Source organism: Hibiscus syriacus, unplaced genomic scaffold, assembly GCF_006381635.1.
Source record: "Hibiscus syriacus cultivar Baekdansim isolate YM2019G1 unplaced genomic scaffold, ASM638163v2 tig00002840_pilon, whole genome shotgun sequence".
Taxonomy (NCBI): Eukaryota; Viridiplantae; Streptophyta; class Magnoliopsida; order Malvales; family Malvaceae; genus Hibiscus; species Hibiscus syriacus.
In genome coordinates, this window is record NW_024061947.1 from 7847797 (window position 1) to 7865431 (window position 17635).

Genomic DNA, 17635 nt, shown 5'->3' on the forward strand with positions numbered 1-17635 from the left:
GATGTGCGACACGTAAAAGGCCTGAAGAAAAATTTATTATCCTACGGATTGTTGGATAATAATGCAAGCAAGATTGAAACACGGAAAAGAATCATGAAGGTGTTCCGTGGAGCGCTTGTGGTGTTGAAAGGCGAAAAGATAGCAGCAAACTTGTACATGCTAAAGGGAAAGACTTTGCTAGAAGCAGAAGTCTTTGTTGCCTCATGTAGTTCAGATTCTGCAATGCTATGGCATCAGAAACTTGGACACATGTCACAACAAGGAATGAAAGTCCTTGTGGAGCAAAAGCTACTTCCAGGCTTAACAAAAGTATCACGTCAAATTCTAGAGGCAAAAGTATTCTAGAATTAGTTCATTCTGAAGTATGGCAATCACCAGTTACATCCCTAGGTGGAGCAAAATACTTTGTCTCATTTATTGATGACTACTCCAAGAGATGTTGGGTGTACCCTATTAAGAAGAAGTCATATGTGTTTCCAACTTTCAAAAACTTCAAAGCACATGTGGAACTTGATTCTGGAAATAAGATCAAGTGTTTCAGAACATATAATGGAGGAGAATACACAAGTGAAGAATTTAATGAATTTTGCAGGAAAAAATGCATCAAAAGACAGTTCACAATGGCGAACACTCCTCAACAAAATGGAGTGGAAGAGCGGATAAACATAACCTTGTTAGAAAGAACAAGGGCAATGTTGATGGATGCAGGCCTAGAAAATCATTATGGGCAGAAATAGTCAATACCACCTGTTATTTGGTAAATCGAGCTCCATCAACTGCAATAGAGCTGAAGACACCAATGGAGATGTGGACTGGTAAACCAGCTGATTATTCAAACCTCCATGTATTTGGAAGTATTGTGTACGTGATGTACAACTCCCAAGAAATTTCAAAGCTAGATCAAAATCCAGGAAATGTAAATTCTTGGGGTATGCTGGTAGTGTAAAGAGGTATCGCTTGTAGGATCTCACCCGCAAAATGATCATTAACAGGGATGTTATCTTTGTAGAAGACGATGATAGCGCTGAAAAGTCATAGACTACACATATACATGTGGAAAAGGAGGTTGAACTAGGAGATTCTTCTGAAGCAGAACCAGCACATGATGAACAAGAACCAGAGAGTTCTGAAGCTCCAACAACTCGTCAATCAGATCGTGTGAGAAGACGTCCCAATTGGCACTCAGATTATGTTATAGAAAGAATTATTGCATACTGCCTTTAACAGAGGAAGGTGAGTCATCAACATACCAGGAGGCAATAAACAACTCAAATGCTTCACTATGGATGATGGCGATGCAAGAAGAAATTGAAGCCCTTCATAAAAATAATACATTGGACCTTGTGCCACTACCACATGGAAGGAAGCCAATTTGTAACAAATAGGTCTTCAAATCAAGCGAAATGGTGACGATCAAGTGAAGATGTATCGTGCAAGACTGGTGGTAAAAAAAATATGCTAAAAAATAAGGTATTATTTCAATGAAATCTTTTCTCCTGTGGTTTGATTAACAACAGTTCGAGTAGTCTTGGCAATGTGTGCTACATTGAACTTATATCTAGAGCAGCTAGATGTTAAAACAACTTTTCTTCATGGAAATCTTGAAGAAGAGATTTACATACTCTAACCTGAAGGTTTTGAAGAAGATGAAAAGAAGAACTTGGTTTGTAGGTTGAACAAATCTCTGTACGGTCTAAAGCAGGCACCGAGGTGTTGGTATAAGAGATTTGATTCTTTCATTATATGCCTTGAATACAACAGACTTAATGCAGACCCTTGTGCTTATTTCAAGAGGTCTGGTGATAACGATTTTGTTATATTGTTGTTGTATGTGGATGACATGTTGGTTGCAGGACCCAACAAAGGTCATATTGAAGAATTGAAGGCACAACTGGCTAGGGAATTTGAAATGAATGACTTGGGATCAGCAAACAAGATTCTAGGGATGCAAATTCACCGAGACAGAAGTAATAGGAAGATTTGTCTTTCACAAAAGAATTACTTGAAGAAAATCTTGTCACGATTCAACATGCAAGATTGTAAGCCAATTTCTACCCCTCTTCCTATTAACTTCAAATTATCCTCCAGTATGATTCCTAGCAGTGAAGAAGAGAGGATGGAGATGTCTCAAGTACCGTATGCATCAGTAGTTTAATATTCGCTATGATACATATATTACACAAGCAGTGAGAGTGGTTAGTCGGTACATGGCGAATCCAGGCAAAGAGCATTGGAATACTGTAAAGAGGATCTTGAGATACATCAAAGGGACCTCAAATATTGCATTAGCACGGAGGATCAAACTTACTAATCAATGGGTATGCAGATTCTGACTATGCATGGGATTTGGATAAAAGTAAATCTACTACAGGATAGTTGTTCAAAGTTGCTGGTGGAGCTGTAAGTTGGGTTTCAAAATTGCAATCAGTTGTGGCTACGTCCACAACAGAAGCATAATATGTAGCAACTACACAAGCCAATAAAGAAGCAATTTGGTTGTATTGGAGGAGCTTGGGCACAATCAAGAATATGTCTCTCTGTTTTGTGACAGTCAAAGGCCTTGCATTTAGCAAGGAATCCAGTATTTCATTCAAGGACAAAGCACATACGAGTCCAGTACCATTTCATTCGTGAAAAGTTGAAAGAAAGGACGATAGATATGTAGAAGATCCATACCAAACAACATAGCAGATTTTATGACGAAGTCGATCAATGCCGATAAATTTACTTGGTGTCGATCCTCTTGTGGCCTGTCAGAAACGTAAGCAACATGATGGTACAAGATAAAGAATGGTGTGAAGATATGATTATTCCAATCAAATCTTCAAGTGGGAGATTGTTAAAAGTCAGCTCCGAACGGTGCATTAATGCACAATTCGGTGCAATGGTCAAAGAAGCACACAATTGTTAAAATTTTCTAAATGGTATAATCATAATTTAGTCATTGTAATTTAGGGTATTTACAAATTAGTCCTTACGTTTCAACTATAAATACCCTAGCTCATTTAACTTCAAAATCATCCCAAATCATTCTAGTTTTCTCCAAATACTAGAGAATTTAGAGAGTCTTCTTTAGAGTTGTTTTCTCCTTTTATCAAGATAATAGTTATTGTTTTCTCCTTGTTAGATCGAGAGAAGTTGTAATTCCTATTTTCTCACAGTGAAATTCTTCTACCGTTGCCCGTGATTTTTACCCTATATTATTTAGGGATTTACACGTAAAATTTGTGTATTCTTTATCTTTATTTTTATTTCTCAAATTATCAGTTACGATTTTGCTCTATCTGATAGCCGTCTTCCGCAACACTCATCAACCATGGAAGAGTTGAAGCCTGAAGATCGGAAAAAGAGGCGCCATGAAAACTATGGATTTTGACTTTGGTTGTGGGTAATACGTGCGTGTTTCTGCTGGCCCTGTGTTCTACAAAGGAATTGAAAACACTAGAAAAATAAAGACCAAATGACGCAGTTGTGGAGAATACGCGCGTGTTTCTGCTAGCCCTGTGTTCTACAAATGAAAACTGTCATTTTGATATTTCGGTTTTTTTTTTTGGTTTTCAAGTTGGCTAAATATGAACTCGAAAACTGAATTAATTTTTCAAGTTGACTCGAATATGTCAAAATTAAAAAATTAATTTTTTAGTTAAGTCGAGTTTTGCGCACCCTTATCTGTACTCGTCGACGGTGACAGACTCATATGCATATATATATATATATATATATATATTGAAAATCGGATCAATTGTGGAAGCAGTGATATGGGCCGAGTGGTGCATTTGATTTGGTAGGTCCAATTCGACGTGCGCGTGGGTTGGGCAAATTAATTTTCAACTTAATCCGGATGAATTAGATCTATAATCAAATTAAAATAAAAAGTTATTAAATTCAATAAATGACTTTTTTTTTAAATATTTCAAAAAGGGTTAAATGAAATTGATTTTTATTTATTTTCACACCGCTACTTGATACACGAACAAATTAATGGTAATGTTAGCAATATTTAGTACCATTTATTGCAAATATGTTTTAATTGACAACAAACACCACATTGAAGAATATAGGTTAGAAAATGAAATGCATGGTCCTTATCAGTTCAATATCCCCAGGAAATAAAGAGTAAAAGTGTTCAGACTATGATGATAGCTTTCTTTTTTAGTGGACCATAAATAAAGATAAAGCATTTCTCACCAATACAATCTTTTTTTTTCTTTCAAAAGCAAGATTTACAAATCATCCAAGTACGATGACATTAGATATTGTCGTGTGATGATAATCGGTAAAACTAAAGAGAAAGGCATCAGCCGATTAGCCTATCATTCTCAACATTTATGGTTTGATGGCTACATAATATTGGCTCTTATTTTTCTTTTTATATTCTTTATTTTGGTGGTTGAATTATCAAATGTGTTTTTTTCTTTAATTTATTTTGTATTCATAATCCAAATGCATTCCCTTCCCCTGCACCTGTATAAGCTTGGGAAAATTCAGAAGACAAGTTAATGCACTTTGTTAAAAGTTTTATTAAATTTGAATAGTATGGGTGATTATAAGATAATATTTGTTGATAATCATTTTTAATTATTGATAGTACACAAGCCATGCAGACATAATTGCTCGAAACCTGGACCTTTTAAGAAAACAACACTTCTTTTAACCGCTGAGACTATTTAATACCGAAACATGTTCTAAAATAGTCTAGTCTAGTGAGTGCATAAAGGTGCTTGTACCACATCACTAAGATTCTAAATCACTAATTTTTCGGATATTTACAATAAAACGACGTTAACAATAAAAAAATTAATATCTAGTTTGAAACAAAGGAACCGGACAACGAGATTTTGACTCAATTAAGACATGTTGGTTCGGTAAAGGTACTGCCAGTTTGATCGCAGCCCACAATTGTCGACGATGGTGCCACGGTAATAGCCCCAATCGATGTTTATAACGGTAAAAAAAGGTGATAAGGGTGGCAAAAGCCTCCGACGGCTAACCGAGGTACTACCCCGGCTCAAAATCGGCCAACCTAGCTATCTCACACGAATTCCAACGACGGCGAGCCAAGGGCTCAAGGCGGCGGCATGACCTTCATCCTAACCAAAACTCAAACGACGACGAACCTAAGACCAAGTAAAGGAACAAGGAAAGAGAAGAACGACTGAACGACATCCCATTGGCCTTGACGAGCTATGGTGACGAGAAGGGTGAGATGCGACGACGATGTCAAAAAGATAGCAAGCGGCGCACGAAGAAAATAAAATAAAATAAAAGGGGAAGATGCGACGGGCGCGAGAATTTAAAACTAGGGTTGGGATTGTGATATAAAAGAAAATATGTAAATTATAGGGTTGGTCTATGCTTTTCCTAGGGTTCTCGAAAATGTTGCAAAATGATCATCAAAATTTTAGAAAATTTCAGTTTGGTCCTAAATAAATTTAGGGATTTGAAGGAAAATTCCCCAATGTCTAGAGTTTTGAATTTGGGGAAAATTTGGAGTGTTACAACACAAATGTGTGTGTCATCTAATTTGGTTCTACATTCAAAGTTTAAACAAGTTGAGTTAGAATTTTTTTTACAACGACAATACAAGTGTGGCAACTGTGTCATCTAATTTGGTTCTACATTCAAAGTTTAAACACGTCGAGTTAAATTTTTTTTTTGTGAAGAAGTTGCTGCTAAGAAGGTACATGTGAATAAAATTCCTGCATATGAGCAGGTGGCAGATGTTCTTACCTAACCGTTGTTAGCTTCTTTGTTTCATAGTATACTTTGATTTTGTGTTTTGATTGTTTTTTTTAGTTCTTGTTTTGTTTAGTTTAATGTTGCAAGGGGAATATTAAAGTATGTTCTAAAACAGTCAAGTGAGTACAAAAATGATGCTTGTGTTGCATCACTCAGGTTCTCTCAATTGAATCTGGCAAAGGAATAGTTAAGGATGTTAGAACCGTTTTCTAACCAACTCAGTGTCCTCTCTTGTATATAATGACTGGTCTCCTTTGGGATATTATGGTTGATTTCTTTCAATAAATTATCAAGAGAGTACTGCCTCGTTATCCCCGTTTCTCTCTTTGTGTAAGCTGTTTCCATATATTCTTTCACTTGATGTGTGGAAAAGTTTGATTAAATGACGTAAAATTTTATCGTTTTATAATCAGGGACAACTAATATATTATAGTTCAATGAGGATAAATCAAAATTAATCATAGAAAATAAAAAACCAAATTGAAATAAACTAAAAGTAAAAGGTGCAATTTGAATTTTTTATCCATATAATTTTTTAACAATGTCACAATGAAAATGAGAGACAGTAGCCCCGAGATAAAATATACTGTCTCTGTTTATAATTCTATTCAGTTTCACAAAATTAATCTCTATTTAAAATGTTAAATGAATAGATATAAAAATATAATTGTGGTTCGTACTAAAAGGTAATTACATGTTTCAAAATAAATAAACCTAATAATTATTCTACGTGGTGTACCCGTGTAGGGACGTGCATGTTTTCGTTACGTAAAGTACTTGTTTTCTTTGTAAAGTGCGTAATAATGTTAGTTTAAAAACGAAGGTTGGTCGTGTTTACATCATTATCCATAATCTCTCTAACAAAAGGATAATAAGAAAGGTAGGGTTTCATTGCCTTTATTCACTGGATTGCATTGGTAATGTATTGGAGTAAATTGATTTATTTGGGTTTAGAAAATTTTTACAAAAAGTAGGAAAGTTTGGAAGAGAAAAAAAATAAATAATGTACCCATTTGATCCCACTTTGATTTTCTGGAATTCACTTGATGCTAAATCTAGATTTACTAATGTTCGATTTGTAGGATTAAAGTTCGAGATTTGATATTTTTGGATTTCTTCAAAAACATACTTGATATAAAAATAGTAAACTACATAATTGGTCATCGAACTTTAGGACGCTTGCATTTTGGTCAACCAACATTTATAATACAGTCACCGAACTTTCAGTTCGTTTTTAATAAGATCTCTGACGTTACCTCCCGTTTTTCATATGGCATGGCACGTTACTGTTATTTTTCAGCTTAATAAATAATCTTTTAAACTCATTTCAAAACCTGATTACTTTTCCTTGCCCAAAATTAACTGAAAACCTAGAAAATAAATTTCCATATCTCTTATCACATTGTTTGATCAACACTTGATGGAGGCAGTCCTAAATAAATGCTGGAAGGAGGTTATTATTCTGCACAAAGCAGGCACTAAAAAACTCAATTTCCGAAATTGATACTTTTGACATCTTCCACTGAGGCAATCCAACACAAACTATAAGCTAAAAAGAATATTGAACTTTAAAGTACACCGCAATGCAATTCAGATAAAATAATTCGAGATCAATCACTAATTAACTCGAATAACAACAAACGACGAAACAATCCATATAATAACAGAAAACAGTCATTGCGGTTTCATGAACCTTAACATGAGAAGAATGAAATAGAGGAAGTGAAAAGTGGTGTGTGACAAAAGAAAGTGAGATTTTACCTTCTGAAGTGGCGGTGGAGGGAAGAGACGAAGAATCTCTAGCAATTTCTTCTAAATACACATTATAGTTAATACACCTAAAGAACCTCCTTCTAGCATTATTATTCGTCTAAACTGTGGGTAAGATAGTTGACATTCCACCAAAACATGTTGGATTGCAGTTGGTGTTTCCATTGCTAGCTTCATGTTGATCAAACAAAGAGAATAAGAAAAAGAAAAAAAATTATTTTCTAGTGTTTTAAGTCAATTTTGGGTGAGGAAAAGTTTTTAGGGTGTTAAAATGGGTTTAAAGAATTATTTTATTAAGCTGAAAAATAACATTAACGTGTCACGTCAAATGAACTAATGGGAGGGATCAAACAAAGAGAATAAGAAAAAGAAAAAAATTATTTCTAGTGTTTTAAGTCAATTTTGGGTGAGGAAAAGTTTTAGGGTGTTAAAATGGGTTTAAAGATTATTTTATTAAGCTGAAAAATAACATTAACGTGTCACGTCAAATGAACTAATGGGAGGTAAGGTCAAGGACCTTATTGAAAACGAACTAAAAGCTCGACGAATGTATAGTTTGTATTGCAAGTTTTAAAAGTTAATGACCAAAATGCAATGTCCTAAAAGTTTGGTGACCATTTAAAGTAGTTTACTCTAAAAAATAATTAAAATTATATATATAAAAGTGGGGTATTAGGCTGCGAACTTTGATGAGTGTAAAATTTTAATAACTCGAATATTCGAAGAATAACAATCAAATATGATAAGAAGAAAAGCAAAGTGTGATAATCTCATCAAAGTTCTGGATTTAAAAGCATGAGGAGACATAATATCATTGGAAGATCGAAACAACAACAATTATTGAACTTATATTAAGTATAAGAAAACAAATACTTAATCAGTATTAAATAATATCATTTTTTGAATAACTTTTTTTTTAATTCATCATTAATATATCATCCATTGACCGACTAATCCAAATCAGGTATTACAGAGACGAAGACAATCTTAAAGAATTTAATGTTACATTACTTAAAGAATTTAACGTTACATTCTATTAAATCAACTAATTGTTGGTAAATATCATTATTGCTTCAACAGATGTATTAAATAATATCACAACGTTAAAATTTTATAAAATAAAATATTAATATAGACAGCCACTAAAGTTTTATTGATTAAATAGCACATGACTTGTTTGGAAATTGTGACTTTTGCTTTAGGGCATGGACCCCCTTTGGCCTTTGCACGCATGCTACGCAATTTCTAAAGATAAATTTATTTATTTATTTTATTTTATTTTTTGGTTTCAAATTTATGCTAAATTTGGAAGGTCGGCATTATAATATACTGAATCTTTTCCGCGGTTTGGGGAGAGGCTAACTTGGTGGCCCCTTTTACATTAAAAAATATATTTTATAATTAAAATTTTAAATAAATTTATTATTAAATAGTAATTCAAATTAAGCTGATTTGAGTGTAAATGATTTTGTTCAAAAAGCGATCTCTGAATAAATATATCTGGTATTAAGATTTGAGTGTTAATGAGTTTTTAATTACGGAGAACGAAGTTATTTTAGTGTAAATTGATGCTTATTATATTAGAGGTCTCAGATTCGAGTATCAACTATTGGAGAATATTTGAACATTCTTTATTAAATTATTGTTAGTATTTAAAATAAATACTTCCACTTATTATCACTCTAGATTAATAATAAAAAATTATGAGCTTTTAATTATTGGTTTTATCCCATTTATTTTAGCATATTTTTCTCTTTCCTGAAGCACTTTGGCCTTATCATTTTATTTTGGAACAAAATGTTCGTTGGTTGATTGGGTCAAGGGTCTTTAAAAAAAAAGTCAAAATGATTATTTTGTTAAATATCAGAGTGATTTTTGGATTACGCCAAGTAAAAAATAGTGGGTAAACTATTGATATGATCACTTTTGTTTCACTAGTTATAAGTTGTTTTCACCAAATTTTAAAAAGTAATATTTTGACCACTTGCATTATTGATTTATAACATTTTAATGACTAGTACGTTAAATTCGTTAGTTTGATGGTGTAGTATATTAGTAAAAGAAGTTAATTTTTTAATTTTATCCTTGAACTTCAGATAAAAATATTAATTTAACCTTTGAAATTTAGATAAAATATCAATTTAACTTATGAATCTGATCAAGGTCCCTGTTGCTATCTACTGCTCACCATTTTCAGTGGTCATTGTCGTTGGTCATCGGTCATTGACGTCGAGAAGCGTTGAACCCTAATAATTCTATTTCATTTATTTTTAGCCTCATAAACGAGAATCAAATATTGTTCCATCGGAAAATGTATTAAACTTCATTACTCTAGCATAGAACACTTGATTTCCGTTAAAATTAAACAATAATAATAAATTTAAAATGAATCCTAATTAAAGTTAAATACCAATAAAATTGTGTATAATTCAAAAGTAGAATCATAAATATAGCTTTCAATTGGCATGAATATAACATTTTGGCACAATTAAATTATAGTTCCATGCATGGTGTCACTTCAAATTTTAGTATAAGCTATTTAAAGTTAACCTCCCACGTAAATTAAACCCTAAACCACACTAATAAATTTCCAATTTTCAAGTGTTTTTTTCCTAATTATTTCTAATGACGTGATCAAAATAATTAATTTTCATAATATTAATAGTAACAAAATCGGGAAAAAACCAATTCAATAGTCAAAATAAAAATATTTAATAATTAAATGACTAGATGATTCACGTATGCAAATTATCCAATATAAAATATCATAAACGTGATTATAACAAGATAAAGTTACATACATACCAATACGACACCAACAACACAAATTACCAGACGCATATACAAAATTCGTTTTTCTCTTTAACCCTAACTAGCTAGAAACATGCAAAAGTAGCATTAAAAAAAACTCGAAAACTACCTTTTCTTACAAGACACTAAACGTGGGGTTCATCGAAGCCACCATTTTTTTTAATTACCAATATTGTTGCCTAATATTTATACATGTAGGGAAAAAAAGAAGATAATTTAAGCTCTGATTCTTTCTTTTACATCTTCATGAATCATGTATTCGATGGTTTAATGCATGCAAGTAGAGCTTAATACGTTGGATTAGTTGAAGTTAAAACATGACGAGAATGTCGGCCGTCATCGTGATTGCATTGCATGGCACTTGACGTCCAGTATAGATCCATGAGTTTGGACCACAGAGCGTCGGATTCGGATCTTAACCGTTCATTTTCTAGCCATACTACGTGATACTGATTAATAACTGAACTTAGTCGATTCTTAAGCTGCCGGTTCTCTACGTTCAACCGGTTCACTCGGTCCGTGAGGTTCTCCAAATGCCTCTTTTTTCTCAAACGGGACCGCCTGGCCGACTCTCGATTTGATATCTTGCGCCTTTGCTTTCTCTCGTCCGGTGAATATACAGCCCGACTCGAACTTTCTGAACCGGAGTTTGAACTGATCGGTTCTTCGGATTCGAAGAATGATAATAACTCTTGGAGTTCTTCGGGTGAAAAACCGGTTTCGTGAACCGGTGAGTGGAATTGAACATCTTCCTCAGCTAAAAACATTGGACTAATTAGACTCAACCAAATGAGAATGAAAGAAAACCCTAATTTAAATTGATACTAGGAAGTTAGAGAAGGGGAAAAGGGAAGGATAGAAGAGAAGGGGAAGGGTATTTAAAGAAGGAAGGAAGGGTCATGTAGGGTCCTTTGCAAACAAGTTATTTTTTTTGGAATAACAATTGGATACTTTTCTCAAGATAAAGTAAGAAAAATATCATTGCAAACAAGTTATTTTTTTTTGGAATAACAATTGGATACTTTTCTCAAGATAAGTAAGAAAATATCATCATTTCAAAGTAAAATCTTGTGATCCGATTATATTGAAACTAAATCGAATTGAACTTTTAAACATGAAATAAAATTCTTTTAAAGTTTTTTAGGGTTAGGATCCAATTACATAGACTAAAACTTTTTAGTTTTACATTCTTTTAGGATCAGGGGTTATCAAAGATTGACATTAACAGTAGGAAATGAGAAGATATTCACTAGAAAAAATAATGAGTAAATTTCAGACTTTGATTTTTCCTCATCCAATGATCTTAAAAGAGAGAAAAACTAAAAGTCTTATATAGGGGTGAGTGAACCCTAAACCTTTTTTATATCTAAAAGATTTAAATCGACGCTTTATTTAGGGGAGCATCACTGACTCCACTCGGCAAACACAGGTGATTTTAAAACAATGTTAAATAATTATATTAAAATTTTAAAATTATCCCAAGTTTAAAGGTAGTGGGGTTCTTTTTCAAGCTTTTTTGAGTGAGAATTGGTGGGTCATTGAGAAGATTAGGTTTAGCTTAATCACGAAGAATCAAACAAAAGCAGATGCTAAAGAAAATTGCTTGAAAAAGGGACATTCTATTGGGGAGACAGACATCACATAAGTCATGTAGGATACACTAGGGACTGAAAGGTAGTAGACTACAACATTGTCTTGAAATATGCATCATACTCTTGTATTCTGTTATTTTTAAATAAAAATAAAAATATTTATTGAATATAAAATATTTTTTAAATGATAATTCAGTTATTACATTAGTTCTTACTCGATAATTATAAACAAGCAGGAGAAAACAATGACAAACATGCAATCAGGGTTTTCCCTTCTTTCCCCTTTTTGGCTAAATTATTTGTGTATTTTATATTATGAAGTGTATAGGAGGAAAGGATCTTCGATTCTTCCTTTGACATTGATTATTGTAATATCATAAAAGGCTCTAACGTTTAATTAAATAGTTATTTTTATTCATATTTTTTCAATATTCATTTTGAGTAAAAGGCCTCCTATGAATAAAAAATTGTTAGTTAACAAACGGTTAATGTTTCAAATAAAGATCTTTTACCCTAAAATAAAATCAAGCCAAAAGCTCCAGAAAAAAGATTAAAGAGCAAAATGATTATTTGATCAAACATTAAGGGCCTTTTATTATGAAATAGATCATTTGAGGGTTAAAATGTTCCAGAAAAAGAGTATCAACCAAATGATCTTTGGATAAATGTTCAAGGTTAATTTCATCATTATACCTCGATTTTGTTATTTGGTTTTCTGAAATTAAATTAGACATCCGATTCGATCAATCCAATCCAACTTTTTATCCAATGGCGTGAAGGAAGTTAAAAAGGGCCCAAACAGATTTTGTTATAGGATACGATTGTCTCAACTTTAAAAGATGCATTAACATAACATGTATTTGGCACAATGGTGTCTCGAGCATTTCATTTCCCTCCATTGCAAAAACCTTCACGCTTGGGAGCTTTACAAGGCAAGCAATTGTCTAAAGGCAGAGCATTGCTTGGCCAAAACTTTTATGGTCACGTGTCACAACACCAGACCACAAAATTCACCCAGTTCCCATATTTGGATATTTACTTAAGCCTACGGGCAATCCCAGTGGAGCTCCCCTCACCCCATGTTACTCACTAAAAGCACAGTGTACCCTAAAGCATCAATCTTCAAGTCCAACACAGAGTCCTCAAAGATCAAAAAGTTGATTCACTCGCGCATAACCTTGTAACAAAGCGACACGACTTGTTGGTGGCCTGTCTGGTCGAGTTACTCGAAAAGAAAAAAAAAAAGCGGCCTCTTAAGCCATGTTAGTAAAGTGTTACGCGTAGACGATGCCCTGTTTCTTATGTCAATGACCAACTTTCATTGACAAGATCACAATAATCATTAACCGAAGTTCCAAAAATGGCTGAGAATCTTCTAATGAATGATTTAACCAGTTATGATTGCATGATGTAACTAGTTTTGGTAAAAGAAGTTAATAGCATGAAAAGGCATTGTAAATGTAAAGACACATTAATTATCACAAATGACCTAATAAAGGACCCAAACCTTGCTATTTTCGTCTTCATAGATGCAGTATCCACTCCCAGTGATAATTTGCTGCTGGCAGATGAAAATATCATGTAATGGACCTAGTAAAGACACATAAATTACCACAAATGACCTAATAATAAAGGACACAGATAAATCAATTTGAAAGAATATAATATACCATGTAATGCACACTATGATCACTAACAACTTTAACTTTTTCAAGTCCAGATGAAAATTTGCAACCTGCAGGATAGTTGAATGAAAGCACATTGGATATGTAACACAGCATCCTAATATCGGCATCGACCTTTTGGAATCCTTGCAACATGCAAGAGACAGTACTTGATTTACCATAAATATCATCCTATATTCAAACTGCAAAAATTATCTGCCTATGGGCTTCAAAACAAGAAGAATGAATACGGTAATTCATGCATTATATGGGAAGCAATGGTTGAATGTTTTTCCTCTACACTTATCGGCAAAAGTTTTTGAACAGGTTTCTCCATGAAAACAGCATTACGTTACATGAAGATCTGCCTGGTATGGAAAATTTGTTAAGCTAGTGGTTAATCTACAAAGTAGGAGAGTGATTATGAATCTTAAAAAAAATTCGATCCTTGCCCTTTTCATCCTTCATACCAGCTAAAGGAGTTAGCATGTGTATAGCAAACAATTGTGTATCTTACTCCGCTTGATGATTTCCTGTGGCATAGCAACTGGGGCCAAAGAACACGATACACGCTGAAACTATCGACAAAGAAAATAAAAGGGGAAAAACCCCTTAAGCAGCAAATAAATATCCATTTTCTTTCTTAAGCTAAAACATTCAAATTCATAGATGGAAAAAGCTAGTTCATCTAGGGATAAGAGGAGAAGGCACACTAAAGCATTAACTTTAGGAAAGCATTAACCTTCCAGATGGTAACAACATGAAGCTGATATACAACAAATAATCAGAATATGCATCAAATTGCACAAATAAGACACATCACAAGGAAGAGAAGTTACCTGTCACAAGCTATGACAACAAGCAGGCAGAGGGTCAAACACATCTATATTCACAATAAAGGATAGTCAAGAATCAAGCGTATGCCATTGCTGCAAAATAAAGGATAGCCATTTTGCTGAGTGCATTGAAATAGTCATAAATGCATGTTCAACAGCCATCAATGAGATGACTAAGATACAAATTTGTTTCGGTTATAATCCCCTCTTAAAACTGCTCTCATCAACCCAGTGCATTTAGGATTTTATTAATGAAATGCTAAAGATCGGATAAAAGATAAAAAAAATGTTCTTACTATAATCATAGAGCATAGTTTATACGAAGATCAGTTGTTGGGAAGGATTTGTTTTGCATTTACTTGGAGATGAAAGATACAGATCAAGCCAGGAAGTTTTAAACAAAGATCATGGCATTGATTGACCTCTAAAGCACTTCACTCAATCAATGGCATGTAGTTTTACGGGGTGATAAATTACTCAATAGGATGATTCCATATCAAGACTGCATAGTCCATACTCATTTCGTTCTCATAACTTTATGCATCAGAAGTTTGAATGGGCAGAATCACTAATCATTACTACTTTTGCTTCTGATAAGCGGAAATGTGATGTTTGTCTGTCACACAATTTTCAGGTTCATCCTTAATAACTTAGGAAAAATAATATTACTAGTAGCATAGGTTTAGTTGAGAAAAAAAATTTCAACTTACTACTCTCTAGCATATTCTAGCTGAAAACAAACTCTTTATATGCACAGACGCTTGTATCAACAAGAAAAACGTACAGACTGAAAAATAAATTAGGCTGAAGGATAGCACACAAATCCACTCCAATCATTTTGTGATTGCTTTATTCCAACATTCTATGATTAAGATTTTCCAGAAAAAATTATTACTATCCCTATCATAATCCAATCATCATGTCGAATTATATTCCAGGATCAGCTAAATTTTCCTTAGCAGTGCTGATGCTCCTATGGATAGACACCTCCTATTCAGTAAATCATTGTTCGAACAGGATATGATGAGATGCTGAATGATACAAGCTCTTATCAACAACAATGGCAAAAACCACACACATAAATTGGAATTCTTAATCCCAAAGCACATTTTCGTTTCTAAAATACTAAGTAAATTAATAAGAAAAAGATTTGTAGAACAAAAAAATAGCACTAGTTCTGGCATACAGCAGTGCGAGCTGAGATTATCGAGTATACATTTGGAGAAGGCAAATAAATCTCAAGGAAGCTGAGTATTGCTAATGCTATATACACTTTGCGTGAGAGAAATATACGTATGAAATACCCTCTGATATAAGCAGCTTCAGTTAAGACTTCATTGTATTTCAGGGAAAACAACGGAACAAATGCTCATTCAAGCAGGCCTCACAACCCTACTAGCACCCAGGATATGTAAATACATAGCAAGACAAAAGGTGACTATAAAGGAAGACTTAGCACCAACATATCTGATAACATCCAGTCCCCGTTCCATGACCTCCTCACGAACAATATGAATGCTATTTTTCACTCCCTCTGAAAGCTTCCTCAACATAAACACCACTAAAGACCTTAATGTTTCAAAGGTCACCCTCCCAGTTACATCAATCACAAACTTCCTATTGCCAGGAACTGCCCATGAGGAAGAGACCTTATCAACCCACCCAGTATTCTGAATCCTATCAAATGAGCTCCCACTTTCAATTCCTTTAAAAGATACTTCCTTCTCGAAACCATCTCTCATTTCACTGGAATCCAAGCTCCGTTCAAGCTTCGTTTCCGAACTTGTCAACACTTGATGAGACGTTCTCACCAGGGTTGCCACAGCATCATTACAAACAGAAACCAAATGTCTCTAACATGTTTTTCATGTTTAGGATTGGTCATCCCAGCAAAGATTTCATCAAAAGTATTAATGTCCATCGTCTTGTCGAGGTAAACTGTGACAGCTGTTCTGACAAATCTTTGTATGCAATCAGCAATTAGCTCCTTACATTTATCATCATATAGCATCAAGTTTACCCATTTGGGGATATTAGCAGATCCATCGTTCCCATTCAATCCCTCCATTGCTCCACCACTAGAGTAAAACTCCATAACCAGATTCCTAGAAAAACTACCAACAACAACAGATACAAAACCAGTCCCAGCATTGGAGAAAAGCCTATCCAACATCTTATCAGTAAAGCTGGAATTCTCAGAACCCGGTACGAATTTATCCTCATTCCCTGAGCCTAACTTATAGCCTCTTAAAACCCCAACTGTTAAAGCCTCGGTAATCCTAATTAAAGATTGAGAAAATTCCTCTGATCTCACAATCTTGGAAATCTGCTTCAAACTATTAGGAACTTCATCAGAATCGGATTGCAAAACGCCTTCAAGTCCTTGGAGACAACATTGATCGTCTCCGCGGATTCCGAGACCAATTCAGCTAACGAGATCAGGGCTCCCAAGAGCTTGAAAAGCCTCTTCCTTTTCCTCACGACAGAGGGTAAATTATACACCCTGTACACCCCAAAACCTGAGACGCCGCATATAGCTAATAATATAAGCCACTGTTTCTTCCTGCGCGAAAAAAGTCAACGCCTTGTTCACCAACTGCAAATCCATTAACCAAAGCGAAACCCTAGAATAAAGAAATTGGTACTAAGGGCTTTTCGAATACAAAAAAATTGGAGAAAGGCTATTGGATTAGGTTTCACAGGTCGAGAAATCTGGGGTTTCGCTTCGAAGTGATGAAGATAAGAAAATTTTATTTTAAACAAAGAGAATTGAGAAGTAGCTTTTAAAGAGGATGAATAAATTAGATTTATGGGTAAAGTACAGTAATGGTCACTGAATTTTTAAAGCTTTCATTTAGATCTCTAGCTTTTAAAACTTGCAATACAGTCCTCTAACATTTAGTCCGTTTACAATATGGTCCCTGACCATTACACTATTGTTAGTACGTTTGCAATATGGTCACTGAACTTTTCAGGCACTTGCATTTAGGTCCCCCAACTTTTAAAACTTGCAACACAATCCTTAATTTTATTCTACACCCCAAATTCATTTCTGATCTCGAATTTCCTTTTTTGATTCTCTCTTCTCATTTCCACCGTAACTTTTCAGCCAGGGATGCATGGGAAATTCTAATCTAACTTTGAATTATGTGGAGGTGTTGACTTGAAGAAGGGTCCATTGAGAGAAGACTCGACCAAGGGACTATCGGGACCATCAACGATT

General features: G+C 34.1%; 1 protein-coding gene and 1 pseudogene across 1 annotated transcript; both read right to left on the reverse strand.

Annotated features, from left to right (window-relative positions):
• Window positions 1–1475: 1475 nt before the first annotated feature.
• LOC120156355 lies at window positions 1476–17035 on the reverse strand (annotated as a pseudogene).
• Window positions 10463–11172, reverse strand: LOC120156366 (basic leucine zipper 4-like). Its single transcript, XM_039167681.1, has one exon. The coding sequence runs from the start codon at window positions 11085–11087 to the stop codon at window positions 10608–10610; it is 480 nt and encodes a 159-aa protein (XP_039023612.1). The 5' UTR covers window positions 11088–11172; the 3' UTR covers window positions 10463–10607.
• Window positions 17036–17635: the final 600 nt, after the last annotated feature.